The sequence below is a fragment of the Lytechinus variegatus genome, chromosome 2 (assembly GCF_018143015.1).
Source record: "Lytechinus variegatus isolate NC3 chromosome 2, Lvar_3.0, whole genome shotgun sequence".
Classification (NCBI taxonomy): Eukaryota; Metazoa; Echinodermata; class Echinoidea; order Temnopleuroida; family Toxopneustidae; genus Lytechinus; species Lytechinus variegatus.
This window is the reverse complement of record NC_054741.1, coordinates 55,657,614-55,684,127: the sequence shown is the minus strand read 5'-3', so window position 1 is coordinate 55,684,127 and position 26,514 is coordinate 55,657,614. Positions and strand designations below refer to the sequence as shown.

Genomic DNA, 26,514 nt, shown 5'->3' with positions numbered 1-26,514 from the left:
AGCAACAGTATATTTGAACTTCATTTTGACCAGGCTGTGTCTTCATTTTAATGTTATCAAAATACTATATCAGTAGATGTGTGTAAACTTGTTGATAATACCGGTACTCGTATTTAAAGGTCTTCTGCTTGAATCTGATGTTTGTGTATATTGCCCTGATGAGAATGCTTTGATGATTTTAAATAGATCAAATCAAGGATTAAATCAAATCATGATAACTATCTAGGGACGGAATGACACCCACTCACAAATCATGCCTTGCATATACCTCGCGAGTCCATTTCATTAAACAAAGAATAAGTATGGAATGCTATTTTTTGCCCTCCACTGGTCTGGAAATATCGTGATTGTAGAGCTTTCAAAAGCATTTTTTATTTTGTACTTGATGTGAATTCAATATAGTAATGCAGCCATACAAGTGTTCACAGTTATCTATTGATTAATCCATTCTCACCATATAGCTTCATTGTGATAATAACATACAAGGGTTTGTGGCCCGTTATACAGTGGAAGGTTATTGGAGATTAGCTAATGAGATAGGTGTGTGTTTGTGTGCGATTTTAAATCTTGTCTGGAAGTAATTGCTCTAGTTTCCCAGCCTGATCTTGCATTCGTGAACCAATGGAAGCTTATTAAATAGTAAAGGAGAATGGATTGAAAGAGATTAGGGCCTGAGTTTCTCAGTGCTTCAAAAATTGTTATTAATAATTTAAACAAAACACAAGAATGAAGAATTTAGTGATGAATATGCTCTTGTATCAAATTCAACACTTGAGTATAAGGTCCATGGTTGATTGCTTGTGTCAAACTACTTTAGCGAGCAATTTGTTAGTAATGACCATTTTAAATTTCAAATTATTAATAATCTGCTATCTATATACTTTCTGCTTTGCTTAATAATTTGTTTGTAAAGGGAATCCAAATTTATATTCCAGGTTACTATTAGAAATAAAATTCATGATAGTTTACTACATGGTTATCTACTCTGTTCACAGAGATTTATGTTTATAATGTTTGAACAATATACTGTCAGTACATGTTTATAAGCAGATAAAGGCTCCTTTGCTCATATAATTGCACAAAAGAAGTAGACCTTATTTGGGATTCCCCCAATTCCCCTAAATAGTGGGTTGGGTTGATAGACTCAAGGCTGATACATGTACATGTAGGCCTTTTCAGTTGATGAGATTGGAAAAGTACAGTACTTAAAGCCTACATATTTTTTCTGTGATATATGTAGGCCTAAGCATTATTTATAAAGCAACATTCAACATACATGTTGAATGACACGTACATGTATGGTAGATTACAATTGCTGACAAGTACACATAATAAAAAAGATGCATACTGTTAGGTTCGAACTTGCGAAAAGTTCCATTGTCATAGGTAAGGATGAATTAGGGACCCCTGAATTCTGATAACAACGGTCACTTTCAATAGAAGTATATAGAGCTGATGCTATCTGAACAATTTCTTTCAATCAACATTATAAATTTTGTCTTAAATGATGATGACTTCATACAGGACATATGAAAGGTAAACACTAAAACAATACTGATGTTTGCCTGATTGTGTAAGAATAGGTTGCAAATCTTAAAATCACTTAGTAACTGAATATTGGTCTTCAGTTGATAGTTACCATTCTTAACTCAGCATGTAATTTTTTGTACATGTATGTAATTCTAACTTCGTAAATATTTAAGGCAAAAAGAAGCTGCTGAAAACTGCTTCGTAAATATTTCTATCAAATCAACATGCTTGTAAGGTTCTTAAATAATACTTAAAATACATACTACTTATATAGTGCTTTTCCCATAAGGCCCAAAGCGCTTACATTGCATTATTGGAAATAATATTAGTGTGGAAGTAGAATGATCATTCAAAAACTTAATAAAACATACAGACTTTTATCATTGATCAATTTGATTATAACCCACTGAACTGATACATTTTTTGTTTATTTCTATACTTTACCACAATTTGACAATGATGAGTGAAATTTGGCACAAGTGAGCAAATTTGACAACAATTAGAAAAGTGTAAGACAAATGTCCAATGGCAGTGGATGTTTTTATATTGTCGTGCTCGCTTCCCAGTGTACAAGAATTCTGTCCCATACATGTAGGGCTACATTGCAATCAAGAAAGTTCTAGAAAGGCAACCCAAATGTATGTCTGTAGGCATGTATGTGCAAAACGGTATTGGTCAGATGATGAATTTACGGACTATAGGCCTATACATGTTCATTTGTGTTTGTGTACAGAGATTTCCATCATGTTGCCCAACAACCCTGTGAACATGTATGGTTTGGGAATGGGATGATGATATTGCCAATGTTGAGTTTGGGTTGTGCTGTAACTAGATGTGGAGGTGATCAATAATATTGGAGGTGGGTTAGAAGTGGTTCTTGAGTGCAAGTCAAAAGGGGCAAAGTTGAAGAGGACACTTCTTCAGTTCAATTATCAACCTAAACCCTCTCCCCAACCAATAGTGGGCCAGGCTCCACAATAGCAGGGGGATGGCTCTGAATGGCACCCTCTCTGGGAGTAAATGCTTATTACGTTATACAGTGTAATTGGCTTGGGCTAATGAGTGATAGAAAGAGTTGGAGCTTAGTCACAGGATTGGTCAACAAAAACGACAAACAGAGTGCTAAAAAGAGAGTCAACAAACGTGTTGGGTCCTTGGATTGAGCAAAGACTGCATGGGACTAGAGCTAAAAGCTCTCTTTTGTCAAACCATTAGAGGGGAGGGGAATGGTTTAGGTGGTGGTGGTGTGAGAGGAGGGGGGGGGGGATGAGGGAGAGAGATTCAGATAGGGGTGAGGTAGTGTGTGAATCAACTGGGAGATTGTAAAGTCAGTTTGATATGTTTGTCCTATTCCTCTTTGGCGGGAGAAAGAACGTTCTATTGCTCAGCAACATGTTTACATTGGCCCTCCTGCATACATGTGCCTTTACATAAGACCTCCAACATTTGATGCAATGTGTAGTGTAGTATTATCCAGAAGAGAAGAAGACATTCAACTGGTCTCGTGTGTTTGTTGCATTGGGGGGAGTTCTTGTAATACTAAGATATCACCAACAATTTGTTCTGTGCATAGACCCATGTATGGCTATAATTGGTAAACTGTGGTATGAATAGAACTGTTTGCAAACTTGTAAATCTTTCTTTAATAACCTCATTCTCCACTTGTAAGGAGTCAGAAATATAAATATTCCAGCTTTTAGGGTGCATTAGCCAAACTTAAAAGCTCTGTAATATTGTACTTCTAGAGGTGCATAAGTATGGGATGTACAAGTATAAATGTTCCGGAGTGTAAATAGTATTGATATCTGTATTATGTAGTTCACATTTTTCTGATTTTTTAAACAGACTCCTACACACATAATCTCACATCTTTCCAACACAAAGGCCTATCATTCTTTTCATTTGCTTGTAGGGTTAATTTCTCCCTTTTCTACATTTGCGTAAGGCGCACAAGCAATCGGGCAACTAACCATCATTGTGTTACATGTACAAACATCAAGGAGAAATGAATAGTAGTCCTTGGGTGTTTCATACCCACCTGATAACAAAAATAAGTGGTATTTTGCTAATGTGAAACTTAGTACTTGGAATATTGAGGAATACCCACAAAATACTAATTCCATAGATTGCTTAGGAGAACATTATCAGGGAACAGGGATTCTTGAAAGGTGGCATGTGATGTAGAAAGCAAATTACAAAAACATACATATGAAGCTACATATGTAGAGGAGTGTTTGTTGTTTCATTGCTTATAACTTCTTTTTATGAAAATGTATTGAAAGTGTTGTTTCGGGCTCACCTTTGTTATGGTTAAGTCTAGTGTGAATGTTAGATGTAGATACGAAGTATCTGTATTTTGAGGCCTGTTGTGTCCACCCCACCCCATAAAAGACTTGATCATGGTAATGTTGCCATAATCACAGTAGTAGCTGCCCTGGTAACAGGACAAAACAGCCAACAACAACAACAACAACAATAACAAAATGTTTCCATTATAATATTAACCATATGCCTACATGTAATTAGGAGAACTTAATCAAGGATTCTTGAAAGGTTGCAGGTAACATTATATTCTGTTGACGGGCAAAACAACCAACAAAAATTAAGGTTTCCATACTCATAAATCTTGATGAAACAGCCCCCCTGAATAAGTTCTCTTCATTTAATACAAGTATTTTCATGATGATGCAGATGTGAAAGCACCCCTTGTTTAAACACACACCTGAAGAGTTTTAGTTCCGTGTTGGTTATATTTCCTCCTGAGGCTCTTTGATGTACACTGTACATTCATTCTCCTCTGATCCTCTTTATTATTATGATTAATAAAGGAGCCAGCTTACCTCAAGCTTGATATTTAATGTTCATCTTCTGACAAGGAAAGCATGAATAAAGAGACATATCATACTCATAGGAGGCTGCTTTATCAAAGATAATAAACATACAGTATATTTTTTTAATTTATTTTTTTATTCATCTAATTAGATAATAGTTTTATTTTGGTATTTGGCTTATATTATTCATTTGATTGCACTGTAGAATTGTTCAAGATTTTGTTCGAGTTTAGATTCACTTATTTTTTAAAATTTGTTATCAGTTAATTGTTTATCATTATTAGTCAGTTGATATTTAATTTGACTCTTTTTGAGTAATTCTGCTCGTTCATCATCCATCCATTTTGCCTATCCATCTGTGTTTTTCAAGTGTCTGTATGCTTGTCCACCAATTCATAAAGTGATTAATGAATTCATTCATTCATTCATTTGATTAGGCTATTTCTCTATTGTATTCATTCAGTTAACATACATGATCATTGATTTATATTTTTGAATGTAAATCTAAAAAAGAACCCACAAACATTTGAGAAGAGAAAGTTGTTTAGCAGATGAATATTTATGCTATGCTCTCCTTTATTTCTAAGAAATCATGTTACATTATTGTGTCAAAGAATTTTGAGCCAGCAATTGGAGGTGATGAATCTTTGCATAATAACACAAAGCAATGTCAAAAACTTCCTGTTGCTTAGTTGATTATTAATCTTGTCAGACCGAACAACAAATAACAAAGCCTTGTTATCAGCGTAATCAATTAGACAAAACAAAAATTTTACACACTCATGTACATGTGTACATGTAGGCCCTCACATGGCTACATTCTATACAAATGGTTCTCCATTTCCTGAATAGCAAAAATAATAACAGGGCCCAATGGAGAACAGTTTTCAGAAATTAAGTGGCTTCCATGGGTAATTTCTTATTATTATTAATTCAGCCAGACAAAAATGTGACATTTTTTTTCACTTGCAATAATTTTATACTGTAAATAATGAATGAAAGAGAAGAGTATTTTTGAAATAGCAGTTGTTAATCCTTAATATCACAACTGAAACGAACATAATTATTATGAACTTGTTCACCGCTGTTCATTGCTAGGAGTTCTTTGTCTTCATCAGGCTCATAATAAATCTATTGCTGGTAATTTACCATTGACTAGCATAAAGTTTTGGTTTCGTGTTTGTTAACCTCTAATGAGAGAAAACAATACAGCTGTGATGATCATTAATTTCATTTCTTTTGAAAAATAAATGGTCGTTTCAAAGCTCTGTTAATACATCTTGACAAGCTTTGAACATCAAAAGTGCATTAAAATTTTTATCATCAAAAGTGTATTGGTACAGTATTTGGTAAACTTTTTTGGGTGATACTTTGATTCATATTCAAAAGAAAAGGTTCAATCAATGATAAAAATAATAATGAAAAAGACTGAAAACTTAATTATTTATTTCCATAATTTTTGTGGATTTCTATTTTTTATATAAAAATTGAGGATCAAATATTAAGAAAACAGGTAGAGAGTGTGGACATAATGGAAATGTTTCTGGTCTTTGTACAAACAGGATTATAAGAATTTAGAATTATAGGCAAATAAAGAGAATAGCAATGGAAATGTTATGGGGGGGGGGGCTGTTCGGTGTAGAAATATAATCCATCCTCAATTGATCACAGATTTCTACACAGCAAAAACTGTGGTGTTAACCGGTGTACATAGAGGACCACACCAGTTCTTTTACACAGGTGTTAAATTGGTGGTGTTAGTTTTACACCTATAGGTGTTATTACACTGTACAACACCTTTGGTTGTTTCATTTACACTCTTTGGTGTTATGTTCAATCTCTAGGGTGTAATTTTAACACCTCAGGGTGTGGTCCTCTATTAACACCAATTGGTGTCAGTTTTAACACCACAGTTTTTACAGTGTATAAATGTTACAGCTGTATACATGTAAGCTTGATTGTACTTTTGATGTGGTACATGCAAATGTTTAGTAAAACTGTGTCATGGAGCATTAACGGGTTAAAAGGCTTTTAGCACTGGTCAGGAAGAGAGCTATTGAACTTCTTGTTATTCTGATTAAGAGTATACTTCTCTCTAATTAATTGCCAGGCAGGTGCCAATAGGTTTATAGGTCAGAATGGGCCATCTAATCTCATTAGTCTTTCTTGCTTGTCTCGAATCTAACCGGCTGAGTATAGATCTAGTCATACATGGTCATACATACACTTACTAGTTGTCGATCAATTACCGAAGCTTTGTCTTTTTGTCATTTGCCAAGTGCGTGAATAAGGAGAGTTGAATTTCAATATTTTTATTTTTTTAGGTAGGTGGGGTTGGGGAATATTGGGATGCTGAATCATCCATGATATGTAGATAGCAAAAAAAGAAAGAATGATAATAAAAAATAAGATTCATGAAAGTCAGCTTAAACTACAGTACATGATACTTATGCAAGTGTTTAAAACTATTATAATTCATTAACTTATGTTGTACATAAACATTGTAAAATGAGACATCTTAGGGTAAATAGACATCCATATTATATTTACCTTTAAAATCGACAATAAATTGTGAAATCAAGAAAGGTTTATCTTGACCTTACTTCAGTATTTATTTATGTAGGCTGAGATTTATCAAAATTAGATCTCCAAGTTTGAACACAATATACATGTATGAGGTCACCACTTTCGAAACTTATAATATGCTCTTTTTATGCTTGGTGGACCTTCTTAAGTACATAGCATTGATGTAATAAGTGGAGGAATTCAACCCATTGAATGAAATTGTGACAATTTCTGTAATTCTGCAATCATAATGTTGCCGAAGTTGTTTGGCCATGTCCTTCATGTATTTCAAGACGTGACGGTGATCCAACTCTTGTCGTTGGTCGTCACTCCCTTGCTTCCACACTCACTCTGACAAGCCACAGGAAGTTGTGCTTGCCATTGATAAACCTGGCGGTGTGGGCTCTCTTTTTTTTACCCAACTGGCTGCCATACTGCTCACCCGATGGCCAGAACCCAGTGGGAAATCGGAGGTTCCATGGGGAGATTTCAGCTTCAACCTCCATCTTCCCTGGCTTAATAGACAGATGGATAGTTGGGTAGATGTGCAGAGACGTGTCGACTCCGTTGTGAATACTGATCCGCTCGACTTGCATGAAGAAATGGAGCAAATACTTCCACACATTGCATATTAAAGGATCCATGATTTTTCCCCAACATAGTTTCCGTAATGGACGTGCTTTGTAGTTTCTGTAACCTCCATTTAGATAGGACTTTTGTTTTATCAGTGCAACAACAATTTTTGGTATAGGCCTCCACCCATTAATCTGACTTTCTGCTTTAATTTTTTTGGCTCCTTGAAAAATAAGTAAAATTTTGGTATTACATGTAAATACAAATACACATGTAGATACATGATAATTTTTCTGAAAATTATAGAGATGTCAAAATAGTTGTGTCACGTGATTGAGATTATTGTAGTCTTACCTGTTGCAACGCCAGTTGTAGCCTACATGTACATGTAGAAAGAATTAGATTCAGTAAATTGAATAAACTTTGTGTCAGTGTCTTCCTAGTTTTCATGCTCATTGAAACAGTAAACACAAAGCAAATGATTTAATGATAAATCCTTTGGTAAACTGTCAGGGTTCAATGCCAAACTGAGGACTGTTGCGACAGGGAAATACATGTAAATATACAAGTAGAGAAATCCAAGGCAGACGTGTACACGTGGAATTATCTGTGGAATGTAAGTAACAACATGCTTGTCATCGAGGCTATGTCTTGAATGTTGTAGCAATGTTTTGATTGCCCCAGGCAACTGTCAACTACATTAATGAACCAGTGTAAGTTACATATGTATTAAATTGTCACATATGTTAGATAAATAATGTCATTCTGGGAATACCTTGGCTCCCTTTTTCCTTCTTCCTTAAAGGACAATTCAGCCTCCCTAAATGTTAATTTGAATAAAAAGATAAAAATTCAACAAGCATAACACTGAAATTTTCATCAAAATCTGATGTTAAATAATACAGTTATAGCATTTTAAAATTTTGCTTATTTTTCACAGAACAGTTATATGCACAAGTCAGTGATATGCAAATGAGAGAGTCGATGTTCCTCATTCACTATAATTTTCTTCTTTTTGGTTTGAAATTTCAATTTTTACTGATGTGACAATAAGAACCAACTGACTGAAGCATAAAATATTGAACACTGGTATTTCCATATGTTTAGGGAGGAAGAAAACTTTGTTTCACAGGATAATGAAGAAAAAATTAGAATATTTCATTTAATTAGATACAAAAGAAATAGTGAGTGGGTGACGTCATCGGTCACCTCATTTGCATACTTACCAGGATAACTGTTAAGTGAAATTAAGAGAAGCTTTTAAAAGTCGTAACTTTCTCATTTTACATCCGATTTCCATGAAATTTTCAGCATTATGCTTTTTGAATTTTTCTCTCTATATTCAAATGCACTTTTTGTTGGGGTGGACTTGTCCTTTAAAGATAAACATTTTCATGCCTTCAGTAAGATCTGATACATGGTATTATACAAATGCAGCAATAGATGGGTGATAACTTTCCACCAAGGTACATGTACATGTAAAACCTTTGCAAGTCAACAGCTGTCAATAATCTGCTGTGTACGAGCTATGGGATATTTCCATGGTGTTGTTTGAATTGAAATAATATTGGACAATTTGAAAATAAAACCAAAACCAATAGCTTTGCAATTTCATCTCTCATCTTTTTAGGTATGAATTTCATGAAAGCCTCTTTCATTTTCAGAATGATATGGTCAGTTCAGGGAAGTGTTATAGAACACTTCCCTGGTCAGTTTAAGATAGACATTACATTCCTGTTATAGGGATATTGAATGGGAATCTGTTCACTTAAATTGCTTTGTAGGTTAGCGTCAGGTTAAAAGTAAAAGTATATTCCTAGATAGAGCAACATACTTTAAATTTGACACAACAAAATTGAACAAATCATATATACTACGTTATACATGTGTGTAGGCCTATATTACTAACTTAAAGAGAAATGCCAGTAGTTGCAGTAAACACTGATTTCATGAGAAAGTCTGTAAAACCAGGCTTAAATGTCAGTATATCATCGAGGATCTAGATTTGGTACAGTTACATAAACTGAACTTTGTGAAATCTTGAAATCTACGCTGAAAAATGTTCACACTGAAGATCACCAACACAGATAGGCACACGTGGGACAGTGCATTATTATTGCTGGAATAAAGACCCGACGGAAGTGACCGAATCCGCGCTTATTTTGCTGATTTCTCAGCAATTACACAATTTCTTCCAGAATCCTTTGGCACATATTTTTTATTCATACAAACAGACACTTGGGTGGTCATTATATTAGATTCTGTAAAAAGTCATTTTGAGATCGTTACCAAAACAGGAATTTATCTTTAATAGTGATCACAAAGAAAATCATTAAGTTTCCAGGAATAATTTGGATGTATTTTAGAAACAAAGCTTGATAGAAAACCGCTTTGTCATTTCAAATGTGCTATTACATGTAAGTACCTGATATTTGGCTGCGTAGATCACAAGTCACTATGATTTGGGTTCAAGTTATAGCACTAACTCCACGGATGCTATATACTACAGCAAGCACGCATTTAGAGTTCCTTGTACTCGTATACATTTACACGTGTGAAAGTGATTATCACGGAGCTGTCATCCTAGGTCCAACTTGGTATTTTCTCTCCTTACTCTTCCAACAAACAGGCCAGTGTTCTATAAAGCCTCGTTAGGTGCTAGCCTCAAATCAAGGATTTCTTGTTGCATTTTAGTGCTAGCCTTAACTCAAGCCTTATTTCCTATGTTTGTATTTGTATGTAACTGCAGTAGCTACTGTATTTCTTCTTTGATATCATTTAGCATACAGGGAATATTCTGTTAAGAACCATCAAGGGGTGATTCCATACGTGTCGTACGGGACATTTAGAGAACATTTGACAGTTTTTGACAAGAAAAAACAAAAAATATTCCAGTAACTATAGGTGGCCATCAACTACTACCAGAGTGTAAGAAAAACCAAGACTTAACATGACTTGAATTCACATCCTGTATAATACAGATTAAAAATAGTAATGTGTCGTACGGACGCAGAAAAAGTGGCTTTTTTAGAAACCTCAAGTTTGTACTCAAAAGTCTGTGAGTTGGGCAGATAAATTTCATAGAAACTGAACTCAAATTGACACTCAATTACCCAAGAACAAACACCATTACAAAAGAAAGCAAAATAAACATTCATAAATAAATAAAGCAAATTATAATTTTCGAGAACATTGTGGCGTACGGGACATTCAAAATGTGTCGTACGGGACATCTCTAAATTGAAGCCGAACTTTCTTACTTTATGTCACTTTGACTTCTTCAATCACATTATTTGGCTGATGATAATGATAATCCCATCAAACTAAGACATTCATTAGGTTAGAAACCGCTATTAGGTGAATATTTCTGTCAATATATCATAAACAAAATAATGTGTCGTACGGGACAATTGTGTGTCGTACAGGACACTTGTGTGTCGTACGGGACACTTGTGGGTCGTACGGGACACTTGTGTGTTGTACAGGCACTGCGTGTTGTACTGGGCAGCCTGAATAAATAAACATGAACTTTTTATCAATCAGAAGGAGCATTGCCCCTAAATTCTTGCTTATTTATGAATAATCTTTTAATAAGCAGTCATTCAGGACAATACAATTAAGTAACCTCAATATATACAATTGGGAGCAATATGTTATAATTTTTTTCATGATGGGAAATGTACAAGTGATCACAGCATTTTTACGTGAAGTTATATTTTAGGGAACTAATTAATGATTTCCAAACACTATTTAAACAATAAATGAATGAAACTTTGTGTAAATTATGGGGCTAAAATGATCATGATGTAATGATTTTTTATATAAAATGTATATCTACATGATATATGTCACAACTGTCACTTTTTTCCCTTTTTTGGTCACAATTTTTTTGTCTAAAGAAATGCGGTTCTACTTTTTCAAACCCATCTGCATTTCATGAAACCATATGGTTTGTCTTATTTTCAAGATTTTTTTTACAACTTGAAAAAAGTAAGGAGTTTCAATATTGTATATAAAAAATAGTGATCATCAAGGGAAGTCCAAATAGATGATCATGATGATTGATATGATTTTTTTTACATCTTATAATAATTCCACATTAGCATGCAAGAGGAAGTTATCTTCCAGGCTAGGTTGAAATTATTATAAAGGTTTTCTTTTCATGCTCAATGAAAAGAAATTAACCTGCTCTGATCAGTGAAAATCACCAGTTTAGCTGAAGGGATTCACAAAAGAATAAGCCTACATGAAATCAATTAAAATGTTTAGAATCACCTATTTCATGTTCTATGGAGATAAACAAAGTACTTTTTCAGTTCACTTTATGTTAAATCAATTAAATGAATTTAAATATGCCTACTATTTATGGTTTCTGAATCCAAATCCTGCAATTAGATGCATTATTATATTGTGTGTCGTACGGGACATTTTTTAATAGGACAATAATTGAAAAATGAAGGGCAGTAATTAGATCCTCATGGGATAAATCGATCACCCATGGGTCAAACAAAGAGAAACTCATTTTATGAAATTGCATCATCAAAAATAAAATTGTAGGAAAAACTTTTGCATTGTCATGTGTCGTACGGGACATTGCCAAAAATAGGTTCGGAAAAATCAGGGCTGCCCCTATTATGGATTATGAAAATGTTGTAGATATTATGTGGAACCATCAATGATATATTATTCTATTGACCTGCAATATTTTCAATCTTCTCTTGCTTTGCAAATAATTGTTTCAGGTGGAATTTGTACTTGACTATTCAATGAGCAAAATTATTGAAAATTTAAAATTCCATTGTTCTCCCCCCAAAAACTATATCTGTCTTCACTTTTGGTTAAAACTCATAATTTTCATAAAATTTAGGTATCATAGTAAAATATTACACTACTTATGACTTATTGAAAGCATGTTGAAATTTATGATATTTTTGAAGTTCTAGTGTGGAATCGCCCCAAGAAACATGAATTTATATTTGGTGATATTCTAAGAGAATCTGTTCGTGATTTCTTTTTGATTGGGGTAGAATTGAAAAGACTGCAATGGAGGCTACATACATCTACTCATCTAGAACCTCCATCATGTATGTACAGTACATCTGCACAGGAGTGTGCATGTTTATGAGATCTACTGGAGATGTACAGAGCCCGGGGGGGGGGGGGGGGGGGGGGGGGCACTCAGTATAAAATGCGTGTTGGGTATGTGCTGCGGAGGGGACCCCCATATTTACACTCATATTTCTGTTCCAAGGCATACCATTTTTATTTCATTGAGAAAACGAACAAAGAAAGCCGCTCCAAAGCATAGCATTTTTTTCTTATCGAGAAAAAAGAAAGAAATCCGTTCCAAGGCTTTGCATATTTTTCGTTACGCCGATCCGGCCGCATAGCGCTTTCCGTCCATTGCCTCTGCATTGACTCTGCAAACATGTACATGTACATGCCGGTTCCATAAGGATGCATACGCACTGACATGCAGGCGACCTGTTCCAAGGACATTTGTAGCTCCAAAGCCCATTCCGAGGACCCTCGTTTTTACATTAAGCCCGCTCCAGAGCCCCCGTTTTTTGTCTCTCGCCTGCGGCACATACCTACCACTTTTTTGGTCGAGTACCCCCCCGGGGTACAGAGCAAAAGAATGGACGCATGGATTGATGGAATATGGATAGATAGGTGCACATCAATAGATGGATACATGTAAGCCTAGATAGATTGATTGATAACTAGATGTATCAAAAAGAATCGGGGTACAAAAGATGCAGGCCTACAATGTACAGATTGAAGGTCTATCCAGGTACAGGAAGGTTTAATAGCAGAGATGGAAAAAAAAGGAAAATAGTGTTCAAGAATGTTGAGATATAGGGTGGAGGACAATCGAGAGATACATCAAAGACCCAGGAGGAATCAGAGGGAGAGAGAGATTGAGAGAGGGGGAGGGAGAGCAAAGAAGGGGAGGGGGGGTGCTGGAATGCATAGTGCACCTTACCTCTTGCAATTGAAATCACTGATCTTGTGAAGTACTGTAGCACGGCAAGATCCATGCAGCAATATGGGGAACATGAGATTCTGATAGTAGCGGGGGTAACGACTATGACATGACGACTGATGAATTATTATGCACCGAGTTAAAGCCCCTGATATGCACCGGGGATTCTCGTTTGCGGTGAACGCAACCAGAAATCAATATCGATCGTTCTTTTATTCAAGGTTGTCTCTAGGTAAAAGTGAAAAGAATTTCCTGTATCAATATCATATTTTTAATTTTAGCAGAAGTTCTGGTACACTGCTTTTATTTGCAGCACAATTAGAATTATTGTGCTTGTGTGTTAACTGTTAACAGATGTTAAATATAAGAGCATATTTTTTTTTGTTCATATATTCACGCTGTGTGTGTATGCTTACTGCAGGCCTTATGGTATGTGATTATCAAGGATTTTACATGCTGTATAGTAATTGGGCTTAATTAAAAAGGGAATGCATGGAATTAATAAAAAAGAGCAGAGTACATTCAATGCATTGAAGTCATGGTAGGGATTAAATACAGTTTGACACTCTGTTCAGAATGGGTGTGTGCTATGATGCAACCTTTCACTCATAAAGGTCAAGTCCACCTCAGAAAAATGTTGATTTGAATCAATAGAGAAAATAAGACAAGCATAATGCTGAAAATTTCATCAAAATCGGATGTAAAGTAAGAAAGTTATGACATTTCAAGTTTCGCTTCTTTTTAACAAATATTTATATGAACGAGCCAGTTACATCCAAATGAGTCGATGATGTCACTCACTATTTTTTTTTATTGTTTGAATTATACAATATTTCAATTTTTACAAATTTGATGATTAGGACTCCTTGCCTGAAGCACAAAATGTTAAAATAATGGAATTCCACATGTTCAGGGAGGAATGAAACTTCCTTTCACATGACATTGACGAGAAAATAGAAATATTTCATATAATAAAATACAAAAGAAATAGGGAGTGAGTGATGTCATCAGTTCGTCATTTGCATACCGAGCAAGATGTGCATATAAATGTTTTGTGAAATGAAGCGAAACTTTAAAATGCCATAACTTTCTTACTTTACATCTGATTTTGATGAAATTTTCAGTTTCATTTTCAGAAATATTCAAATCAAGTTTTTGTTGGGGTGGACTTGTCCTTTAATAACTTCCCTAGGCTATTAAAGAAGGAAACAAAAGTGTTTTGTCACTGTGTGGAATACATCTGTATATTGTGAAAAGGGTCATGTTTTGCATTTTTGCAATTGGTCTTTTCATTTTCATTCAGTTATAGATGAATTTCTATCAGATTTTGTCCCTATTTTTAAAAAGTAGGTAAAAACTTAGTCAATCACCAAGATTTTTCTTTGGGAAGGGGGGGGGGGGTATAATTTTGAATCAATCTTTTCATTACCGTACCACTTTTAAGCATAAACTGACCTGGCAACATGCTGCCATGTAAAAGTAAAAATGAAAAGAAAAGTATTAGTGAATTGTGGAAAAAATGAAATGTGAAATGTATAATGTGTTGCATATTTCATATTCTTTAAACAGCATTTTCTGTGTGTATAGTAAAGTAAATGGTGATATACGAACAGTTATTGAATCAAACCCGTAAAGTGACTTAATCCTATTAAAATAGAATTACAGTTATATACAAATACATTTTTATGATTTCTCTGTGTACTTAATTTAATAGTGGCATTCACTCATTCCAAATCCAATGCCTGAATTGCCTATTTGTAGCCTACTATATATTCAGCAAATAAAATTTAGAACAGTAGATTTAAACACATCAACAGTGTAAGCCTAAACATGACTGAATCCTTTTATCATAGCACAAGTTTTATTATTTCATACAAGTACATTTGTATGATTGAGGGCTTTGCTGATGATCCCTCCTTCGGAGACTCCCCTCAGCGACTTCCAATAATTTACACGATGTTGTAATAAGAGGATGATAAAGAGGATTAATCTCATCTGTGGATTCAAATCCAGAAATTGAATGGAAGTTATAGGCTGTAATAGAGGCAGAGTTTGAAGCGAATCTCAATTAATTGCATTCAGTATTCTTGTAATGTAAGGTGATTTCAGACCGCCTGATTGGGAAATTTGTCCTGACCTACACTGATTAGAAAATACCAGTTTATTTTGGCAGTATGAAAGCAAATTATGTGTAATTTCCCCAAAAGAAAATACCCAATATATATTACTTGTCAAAGTTACAAGAACTTTCGTGGGGATTTTTCCAAGGTCGCTGGTATTTTGGCAGTGTGAAAGCAAATTAATATGGGAACTTTCTTTATAGCCTAGCGTGTAGTTGGGCACGGGTGCTATGGGTGGCTGCTGAGCTAGCGATTTTGAATCTCATGCCTTGCCGTACTGCGCATGCTCTTGCTGATAGATCTCCCCACCCGAAGGTTGTGATATGTTTTAGGGTGGTGTGAATGTGAAAAAATGATTATAGGGTACTTTTGAGCTGAAAAAGTTCTCGTAATTTAACAGGCATTCTTGTGATCGAGGTGGTTTGAAACCACCTACAGACTCGGGCCCAAATGGGGCATGCAACACTTGACACCTCCTCATTTGAGTGAAAATGTAACGGCTTCATTCAAACCAGACAGGTTTACATGCACTTTTTAGGGGGTCCCTCCCTATACATTTAGGATGAATGGGAGATGAAGAAATAGGTCGAATATACCATATTTTGTGCACTTGCCATCCTTTTGTAATAGAAAATGATATCGTAGGGGAGGAAAGTAGGACATCTGATGCATTGAAAGTACATTAAAGCATGTAAGAAGAATTAGCTTAGGAATTAATGTCTCTGTCAAGTGCGTTATGTTTCGCTCTCAGTGAACTGAATCTATGCAGGGGAACACCATGCCACCATGGCATAGCAACAAACTTGAAGAAAAGTAGGTCCAGTCATCATGTTTTGTAATGCACAGAATATTAAGTGAGATGAATAATATCGTATCTTGAGGCAAATTGCTCCTTTGCTAGAAGACTGTGAAGCAAGGCTGTATTGAAGGATATCTCCTGTCTGAAGCCTTCCTGTTGTAGAAACTATGAAAAATGAGTAAAAATGTTGGTGGTTACAGTGAGAATCAGGATGATGTTATAGAAATTAGTAGGTTTTACTTCTGAACAATAATATGAAAACACAGAAGATATCACCAGATAAGATTGCAGTGATGGCCTACACAACTACAACATCAAGGCAATCATTTTACTGCTCTTATACCCTTATATGATCATTCACCATCAGGATATCTTTGATATCTATCAGATGTGAATAGAGAGCGGTTGACCATTGCACTTGGCTAGCTACCTTTGTTCATGTGTAATCATGCAAGCTCCTTATTAGAACCAGGCATAAATTAAAGAGGAGGCAAGCGTTATCTGCCCCCTCCATGACCTTCTCTGTTGTGTGATGGGGACAAATCCTTGAATGAGCGAAAGTACACTGGTGATGGCCCTAATTCGTCTTATTCATCCCATTATGTAATTCATATTGGCTGGGTGTATGCTCTGCCAGGATGAGAGGTTCTGAAGTGTGTGTTATGGGGCGAGAGGATGAGTGAGGTAGGATGGGGAGATGGAAAGGGGGGGGGGGCAAAGGAATGGATGGAAAGGATTCTAGATTTGTGTAGAATTCTACACGCATTGATGTGGTCCTACTAGTACTAGAAACCTCTGTTTCATTTGGTGTACGTTGGTAGACATTCTTTGAGTCTTGATAGAGTTCTAGATCTATTCAAGGAGACAGCATTGAAAAGCAGGAGGATTGGATAGGCTTGGCATGATGATGGTAGAGGGTCTTCGGTAGTTGAGAGTGAAAGAGAGAGAGGGATGAGGGAGGGGTGGATGGGGGGGGGGGAGATAACGTAATAAGTGGAAGGGGGAACCCCAGAAGCTGATGTTCCACACACCAAGAGTACATCCCTGGGCCGACTGACGGTCTCTCTCTCTCCCGCATGATTCATCAAACCCGTGGGCAATCCAAAGGAAAGATTATATTTCATCGGCAGCATAATATATCACATTAATTATAACTCACATCTGCACTTTGCCCGAAGCCTTAGGGCCCCTTTGCCATCTCTTTCTCTCTTTCCCCATCTCTTTCCATCCCTCCCTCATTCTTTTACTACCCCTCCCCCACACCCATCAATCTAAATGGTTGATGGCTACAGATAATGAATTTTCATCTGCATTCATTGCAGTTCTAATGGTTTTGACCAGTGTACATGGATGTGGTTTTCCATTGTGTGAAACTGATTGCTCATTGTCTGTTTACTTCGAGAAAAGTCAAGGGGAGTGAGAGAAATGAGAGAGAGGGAGACACAAAGAGTAAAACAGAGTAAGAGAGAGAGAGTGGAATAGAGAGATAGAGAGTGAGAATCAGAGAGACAGGGCGGGATGAGCTCCGTCGATAATGTGTGAAGGAATATTGCGAAGCGTGTTTAAACAAATGCAGTGACCTGGATAAAATTTATTTCCTTTGGCGTGCATTTCTCTTACTCACTTTTTCGTCTGTTTTATTAATGAGCATAATAGCTGTCATATATCACTACTGAATTTGATAGTATATTATGAAGACGTCATCTCGTCTTATGAGGTCTACATGTATGCAGAGAATATGCTGTGACTCTCAACTTTTGTTTTTGAATCAGATGTAATAAAAAAAAATCCAAGAAATTGGTTGAAGAAATATAACGATTTAATTGCACTGTTAACACTGAGAGAAATTTTCCTTCCATTGTGGCTCATCACTTTTATTGACAGTCATTCAAACAAATTTATTGAAAAATTTTTGTTACTTAGTATATTTATAATTTTAATACAAGAATGAAGTAATGTTTAGAACATTAGTTTTTAAATGTTCAAATATTCCAGCAAGAGTTTTGAATTCAAAATCAAATTTTATTTCTTTACAGTAATTGATTATGATTCTTGTAATGATAATGATAATGATGATCTAGATAAGGAATTAGAAAGAATAAAATATGTTGACCAGAGCTTATTTTACTAACAAAAAATCTAATCATTTACAATACTTGCTTTTCTTGAATATTCCTATTTAAAGGGGCTGGGGCTTTGGTAACAATATTCTAATGATTTATTAAATAGGCGATAGAGTTGATTGATAATGTAATCTTTGTTTGTTTTCGCAGGGGTTTTGGCTTTGTTACATTCAGTGATCCTGCTAATGTAGAGAAAGTTATACAGAGAGGAGCTCATGAAGTAGACAAGAAGAAGGTAAGCTTTGTTGCTTAGCAACCAGAATGATAAAATACAAGGACACTTACCTCGTTGGAAGAACTCGTGCAGGTGTTCATTTGCTTCTGAATGTTGTTAAACCATTGAAAGTTTGAACAAAAAAATGCTTTGAAATGATGAAAGATACTGAATCACAAGGGATTAAAGACACTAAAATAGTTGCAAAATGAACAAAATGGATCAATTTGAAGAGAATACGAGTGGAAGTTAAAGGTCTGAGTATTTATAGAATGTGGGGATATTTCTGTGTCTGGATAAGTACTCTGTCCCAGAAGAGTGCATTGACATTTTGTTGTCTTCATTGTTGAGTGGATTTTTATTCCTCTCAATTGCAACATTTTACTCATGAATTTAGATTTGGATTTAGTATGCATTTGAAAGAAATTGTTTTTATTAATTACTACAGACAAAGCAGGTCTTTGCGCTCATCTACTTCTGGCTACCTTGTTATTCCAAAAGTTTCAACAACTTGGGGGGGGGGGGAGATCGTTTGCTTTATATGCGTATCCTACTTTGTGAAAAAAATGCACCTATATCGAGACTTTTACAAATAAAACTCTTTTATGTAGCTCTTAGCTCTTTATGCCCCTTGAGCACTCTACAGAGTGGATTTGGCGCTTTTCAAGTCACATTATTATTATATTATTCCATTTTGATAGAGACCTTGATAATATTAATAATTATTTTGGGATGCCAGGAGTGTCATATCAAACTTTGTATGAAGGTACAATCATTATTACGATTTTGACTTTGGCATTGAAGTGATTGAACCTCATGATTTAAAACATTACCATGTGGTGATATTCCTCCTTTTTCAACTTTGTTTCATTGATCAGAAACAGTAATAAAAATAAGGTTTCATAATAGCTTTTATAGTTATATGCAGGAATGGATGAAATGAAAGACCAGAAGTAAAAATTATATTTTTTTGACCAGTTATTACTCAAAGTGTGATACAATTTGCATGGTTGACCTCTGGTCTATTTATATTTAGATCAATTGCATAGACTTTGAAACTTGCCTTCATTTGATAAGATTGAAAATGGACATGTCAAATTACCCTTCCACTTAAACGGTCTGGCATAAAAACATATAAGGGGTATGGTGATAATTGAAATATCCAGGTTTTTTTACCACCATTTTGTAATTCTTAGTCAAGAAGGCCTTGAAGGGCTATTTTGCAGATGTATTTCTCTTGGCCTGGGTATAGGAATTCATGTTCATGTGTATGATTGAGATTGATGATTGAAATATCCACCAGCTTTGGCATAATTGAAAAAAGTGTATAATTGTTTTTAACAGAAGAAAAGTCATATGAAAGTGTGAAGATACTCTAATCTGGTGGCCTGTTTAAGAAAAGGAAGAAACAAATAATATAAATTTGAAATACATGTAGGCCTATATCTCGATCAATATTCATGAGGAACAACGAATGGGAAGGGAGGTACAAGGGTAGTGTACATAAATAGAATGTTATAGGCCTAGGCCTATTGTATTCTGTGACACTTCCAACCTGTCTTGATACCAATTTTTATAAATCTTCCCACACTTTTCATCAACTGCATGCATGAATATTAATAATATATAGAAATTACACAGAAAGTTACACTAAGGTGGCAAGATACAGGTTGCAGACAGTTACTACATAGTCACTGGATCACTTGTATCAATCCACTACACTTGACTTTTAATATAGGGCCTTTATGTAACAGATGATTGCCTATTATATAAAGTGATATGAATGGACCCTTATACCTGGTGCTATTAAATGCTCTGGATGAACATCCCTTCTGGACTGACTATGATTGATTGTTCCACCTGGGAATAGTATGAATAACTGATATACTGGATCATTAACCTTTGTAACACAGAACCCAGCCAAGGATACCGTGGTCAGCGTTGAAGAAGGGCTGATGCTGCCTTGCGAGCTCCTGTCAACCATTCCATGGTATTACTCCCATAGCACAACAGTGATAAGCCTACACACAGTGCTAATTGAGATTTCCACCTGTGTGTGTGTTTGTGATTGTGAAGGGGAAGGACAGCAAAGACTTGGTTTGACCTTAGATCAGGTCAACGACTTAGGCGTACCTGGTCAGTCTGTAGAGAAAGTGCACCTGAGGTCATGGGAGAGACAGGGCAGGACTGGGTAGGGCAGGGCACATGATCCTCAGGACCTTAGCTGACCTTTGACATTTAGAGTTTCTGTCAACATGTTGCAATGGAGGGTTCTGCGTGGAGGCACACATCCTTTCTCTGTGATCCTATTCAGTCCTGCTGCGCGGTGCCTCCACTGTTGTTGTTGTGGCCAAACTCTACAAGCCAAATTCTATTCCTGGGAGCGTCTCCCGTTGGTCTGATAGAAAACAGACAGGAAGATACTACAGGTTGTCTGGATGTCATTGGTCAGCCCTGAATTCATTGTTTGTCTGCCATTGGCTTTGTTGTCAGTCAGAGTGATGGGACTGCAGCTATCTCTTGCCTATTCCTTTGTTCTAAACAGGCTCCTAGTCTGCCATACATAATACATCCATTATTTCAGCAGTGTACATCTGACATGCATTACCCTGTTTCCTATATAGAGCATGTTAGTCAAAATAGTAAAATGATGAAGGAAGTGGGAAATTCATGATAGAAATTTAGATTGCATGCATGGTTAAAAAATAAAGTTAGATTGTCTCCCATGAATATCTAGGTGGTTTAATCTCAATATTTAATAATGCAAACAAAGAAAGATTTAGTTCTGCATTAATTTAGATGTTTAGTTTGCATCTTTTATTTATCGATATCACAGAAATATATTATTACATTGATGGGATTGAATAGATGAAATATTGGAAATAAAAAGAAGGGAACAAACTGAATTGAATTGAAATAATTATATTTCTTTTTCCCCGCATCGTATATTTATCCTTTCCATTTCTGTATCAGCTGTAGGGATTTCACTCTGTAATCCATTATGTTCAGTGCTTCTGATCTTCCATTGAGCTTGCTACTCATGCTTGCTTCATTGCCAATGTAGACCATCAATGCTCTTGGGCTGTCATGCTGTCTCCTGCTATGTTTTCATTGATAGTCTGCTCAGCCACAGTCAAGGTTATGACCATAGGCAGACACTCCCCGCTGATGAATTGCCAAATGAACTATCTCTTTCTCTCTGGCTTTCTTTATTCAATTCCCTCGGGTCGTGTATTGCAGTTGCTTTAGCTGCTAAAATTTGTATGTAGGCCAACATCCACATTTTTTTTCTGTGCTTTCTTGTCAATCTTCTCTGTGCATGTATTGATAAAGGGGAGATGTATAGATGTATTCCTGTATCTCCTCATTCCCTTTCCCTTTTTTAATCTCTTACATGCTTCCCCCTCCCTCCTGATATCTTCTTTATTCTCCCTTTCATTTTATTCAATTATTTACTTCTTTTAGATTAATTTTTGTACTCCCTTTACTCTTCTTTTCTTACTTCGTCATTTTTTATCTCTTGATTCCATTTGTCCCCCCTCTCTATATTTCTCTCTCAGTTTATTTTTCCCCGTCAATCTCCCAACCTCATCTTAATTTCTTCTCTCACTGCAATCTTTCCCCCCTCTCTCTCTCTCTCCCCCACACACATCCACCCTCTCCCACACATCCTCTCGGCCTCAGTTTGACTGCTGGCCACCATGTGTATGCCAACACACGCTGACTCCTGTCAGGCTCCCTCCTGTCTCTCCAAACCCCACCCCATCATACCGAACAAATCCAATTAAAAGTCTCCTCTCCAACGCTGTGCACCCTGGCTTTTCCTCGGCAACGTTACCAGTAGTTTATCCCTTCAAAACGGCGACCCTTTCCCAATCTATTTACCCCTGTTTGCATCTCGTTGAAAAGCACCGTTATCAACGATTTACCATTCCTTATTATCCTTTGACGAATTCTCCCAGTTATGCTGTTATGGAGGAATATTGGTAGATATATGAAATACCAAGGAACTCCTCAAGGAGAGCCATTCTCAGAGATTTTTCCTGCAAAGGGTCTGTTACTGGAGACCAAGATGCCATCCCCAGCCAACTAATCTTCTTTCACAGAATCTGTGAGGATCAATACATGTTGAGATGGGCCATGTAGCAATTGTGATATTGATATTGGAGCAGAGTTGACCTTGGTCTCCCCGCAAGATTCATCTTCGGTCTTCAGTCAGTATGGCTGTCGCCGCCATCATCAGGTCCCCTGCCATGTACAGTACTGGCCAATTGGCCATCCATGCATTCCATCAATTACACACGTTGATATGCTATTGGACAGCCTTCTACTTTACTGTGCTTGAATCGGTGCAAAAATATGACATAAAAATGTGAAAAAATTCACTTATTTTGTAGAAGATAAAATTGAATGCATTTGTAGGAATAGGGTTTGGGTTAGATGAATTTTGAGCAGGACAGAGAGATGATAAGCAAGTTAAATTGAAGGTGCTTATTGACACTCTAAGTCTACATGTATCGGCTCTAAATAGAAAGATAGTTTCAACTCAGAGAGAAAAGAATGGTAGGCCTATATGTCCATCAGTTCATAGATACACATCAATGAATATGCTTTGAGTTTGAAAGGATAGATATTGGTAGGCCTATATCATTTCTGATAAATCCATTAATTTTAATCCACAGCCGATCTCTGATTAGAAAAAGGCCTTATCTGTGTATAACACAAAGAGAGCAATACCAGTGATGCTGTGTTCAAAGCAAAATGAACAGGGCGATACCCTGAAATTGATTTGCGCTTCACTGTTGATGTAATCAGTAATTAGTTTGATATCATCCAATGACTATCATCTATGACGTGAGTAGGTCAAATGAACCCTCAGCCATCAGCCAGGCTTCGATCGCGCCCGATGAAACAAATCAAATGCTGATCCACCGACGATAACAGATCCTGTGCCATTTTCATATCAACAGCCCATCAAAATATCATTTATGATTCTTATGATATACCCTTATGTATTGTGCATTCCCTTTGCAATGTACAGCTAGTTTTGTAGTCACAAACACTATTGTTTTGCGGCTTTGTGTGAACACTCTCTTGACGCAAAATCCATATTTTGAGCAATACGTTCAAGCAGATTTAGACAAGACATAGGTTACTAAATATGCAATGATTAATTTTGTATACTGTCATAATGGAGACTATTTTCATAGACTATTTATAGCCACCGGTTATCAGATTTCATCATTTCACTGTGCATAAATACATTTGCAAATCTAATAAACTAGGGAAAGCTTTGCTATATGATATTGTTTTGGGGGTTGAGGGCCAGAGCATTGATGTAAACAGATTTTGTGGATGACGTTGGCTAGCCCTTTTCCTGGTCAACAGACCCAACTTTCAAAATGTCAAATGTTACGATTGCATGATTTTCAAATGCCACCCTCTCTCTATTCTCAACTGGGCATGAATTTATTTGTGGGTTTATTCTCTGTATGCACTGTCAATCATAGTTTTGAATAGAATATCTGATCTGGAGAACAAATGCTTTCAAATAACTGGGGTAGGGAGGGGAGGGGGGGTGCAGGGACTGGACTTCATGTTGAGAAGGAAGGAGAAATCATGCCTGTGAATAAGCATTGTGGATCTAAGTCTATGATTTAACAGCAATGGATTTAAAATAATGAGACTGATGAAGCTTAGAAAGAGGATTAGCATTAAAGATATTGAAGCTAAGCAAGCAAGAGATTTGAAGGCAGAGGAAGGCTTCAAATGGGGAGGTCATTTCTGACCATTCGGGACAATTGAAGTATTCTTAGAAGTCTCATGCATATATTCTTGTACGGAAGTATTAAACACTGCTTTGTGTTGTTATCAGATCACTATACTGGTCCTATATTGCTATGGAGGATTTTTTTATTGATATTTTGTAGCTCTTTGATGCAACAATGATTCAATTCAATGCATTTTGTACCCGATCTGGGTGTCCTTTGATACAAACTCAATGGAATGGCTTTGACATGTTTCAAGGAAATAGGCCCTACCTGTAATACAATTTTTAGGGTATTGTTAGTTTAAAGTGGACTAAATGATAAAAGGTGTTGTTGAGGATTTGCTTATGGGGCATGTAGTTAGTTGAGGAAAACCATAGTATTGTAAGTAAACTTACTATGGAGCAAGTATAGTCTCTGAATGACAAACAGAACTGTATACAAACATAATGGGATGCAATGCATGTTTGTGAGATAGCTGAACTTGATTCATAAATAATGAGCCAATGTACTGCAATGGCGATTCAAGGCACACTTTCTTTTTCATCGCTCGTTCCCAGCCCTCGAAAGAGAATGACAGAGCATCGCCATCTAGAGACGAAGGTCTTGAATTGATTAGAAGCATTCCTCTCCACATTGGCATCCACTATTAATGAGCACTTTAACAGTTCTTCTCATAGCAAGGGGGAACTTCCCTCGACTTGTTATCCTCATCATTCATTCATACAAATCATCCAAACTCATGAATGGGTTTACTCCCACTACGCACTCAGTGAAAGTGTTGAAATGGCTCGAATGCCCCCTTTTCATGAATATCAAATGAAGTTTATGTGGATACATTGGAATTTCTAATAAAGTTGTCAGTGTCGTTATTTTGCACCAAAGCTTTACATGAATATTGCTTTTGCAGATTTTCAAATCCTGCAAATTTCATTTGCGCAATGATGATACACCACAAATGCATATTATTTATCATACATTTCAGTATACTGCATATGATTGATATACTTTTTTTTTGCTAGAAGTTCTATTGCAGTTTCACCCTTTCCCTACATACAATTTAATGAAGGAAAGTAGAAGCATGTTCCCTGTCAATCTGAATTAATGTGCTTCAGAAAAAAAAGAATTATATGATTCATTGGTTCATAGCTAAAACCATTCTGAATTAGGAAAGAATCTGCTATTAATTATCAAAACTTTTTCTTGCTGCAATATGATTTTCTTATTTTTTTAAAAATAATTCAACGACACATGCCTTAGTGGGATGCTACTTGCTCATCATATTCTGGAGCTAAATCATCTCTAGTTTTCTATTTAAAAATGTTATGAGGTCAACATTAAAGACTGGAAAAGGGTTGTACATCCTATTTTGTGGTGATGGAACTGGCATTTTACTTGAAGCTTCCTCCCTAAATTTCCCCCCTTTCATCAAGGAGGGCCCACCTGACCCAACCTGTATGAATTGCTTTCTTGTCCACCTTCTCTGTGTGTGCATGTATTGATACAGGGGAGATGTAGATGGAGATAGTTTAGATGCAGGTCAGATCTGTGTGAATCATAACCCAAGGACTGGCCGGCCAGCAAGAGCTTCAGGTAAAACCATGAAGGAAGTTCATGGTTTCTGAAGCTGGATGACAAAACAAGGCTCTTTAATCATTCACATAGGCTTCGACTTATCCACTCCTGTAGTCTTGGCCTCCAGACTCCAAGAAATTGATTTTGTCCAGCAAAGAATGAGAAACGTCTTGGTTAGACTATATATGTGGATGGAATGGGTGATCAAAGAAAGCAGTTGAATCCTCACTGTTAGTCAAAATTGCAAATATTCATATGCTTGTATTTGATAGTTTAATAATAATTAAAAAAAAAAAATTTTGTTGCTTCTTATAAACTTGTGGATTTGAAATGAGCAATTTTTGTGATAAGGGTGGTAGACCCTATTTTGAATACGATGAAAACTTAAGTATTTTTATATATTCATCAGTTCAGGGATACTAGTAAAGCA

At 36.1% G+C, this 26,514-nt stretch overlaps 1 protein-coding gene across 1 annotated transcript in view; it reads left to right on the top strand.

The window, feature by feature from the left end:
- Nucleotides 1-26,514, top strand: part of LOC121408412 (RNA-binding protein Musashi homolog 2-like) — a 48,533-nt gene that overhangs the window by 5,080 nt on the left and 16,939 nt on the right. Inside the window, exon 4 of the mRNA XM_041599888.1 lies at nucleotides 18,678-18,762. Coding sequence (XP_041455822.1) covers nucleotides 18,678-18,762 — 85 coding nt within the window. The remainder of the gene's footprint in view (nucleotides 1-18,677; nucleotides 18,763-26,514) is intronic.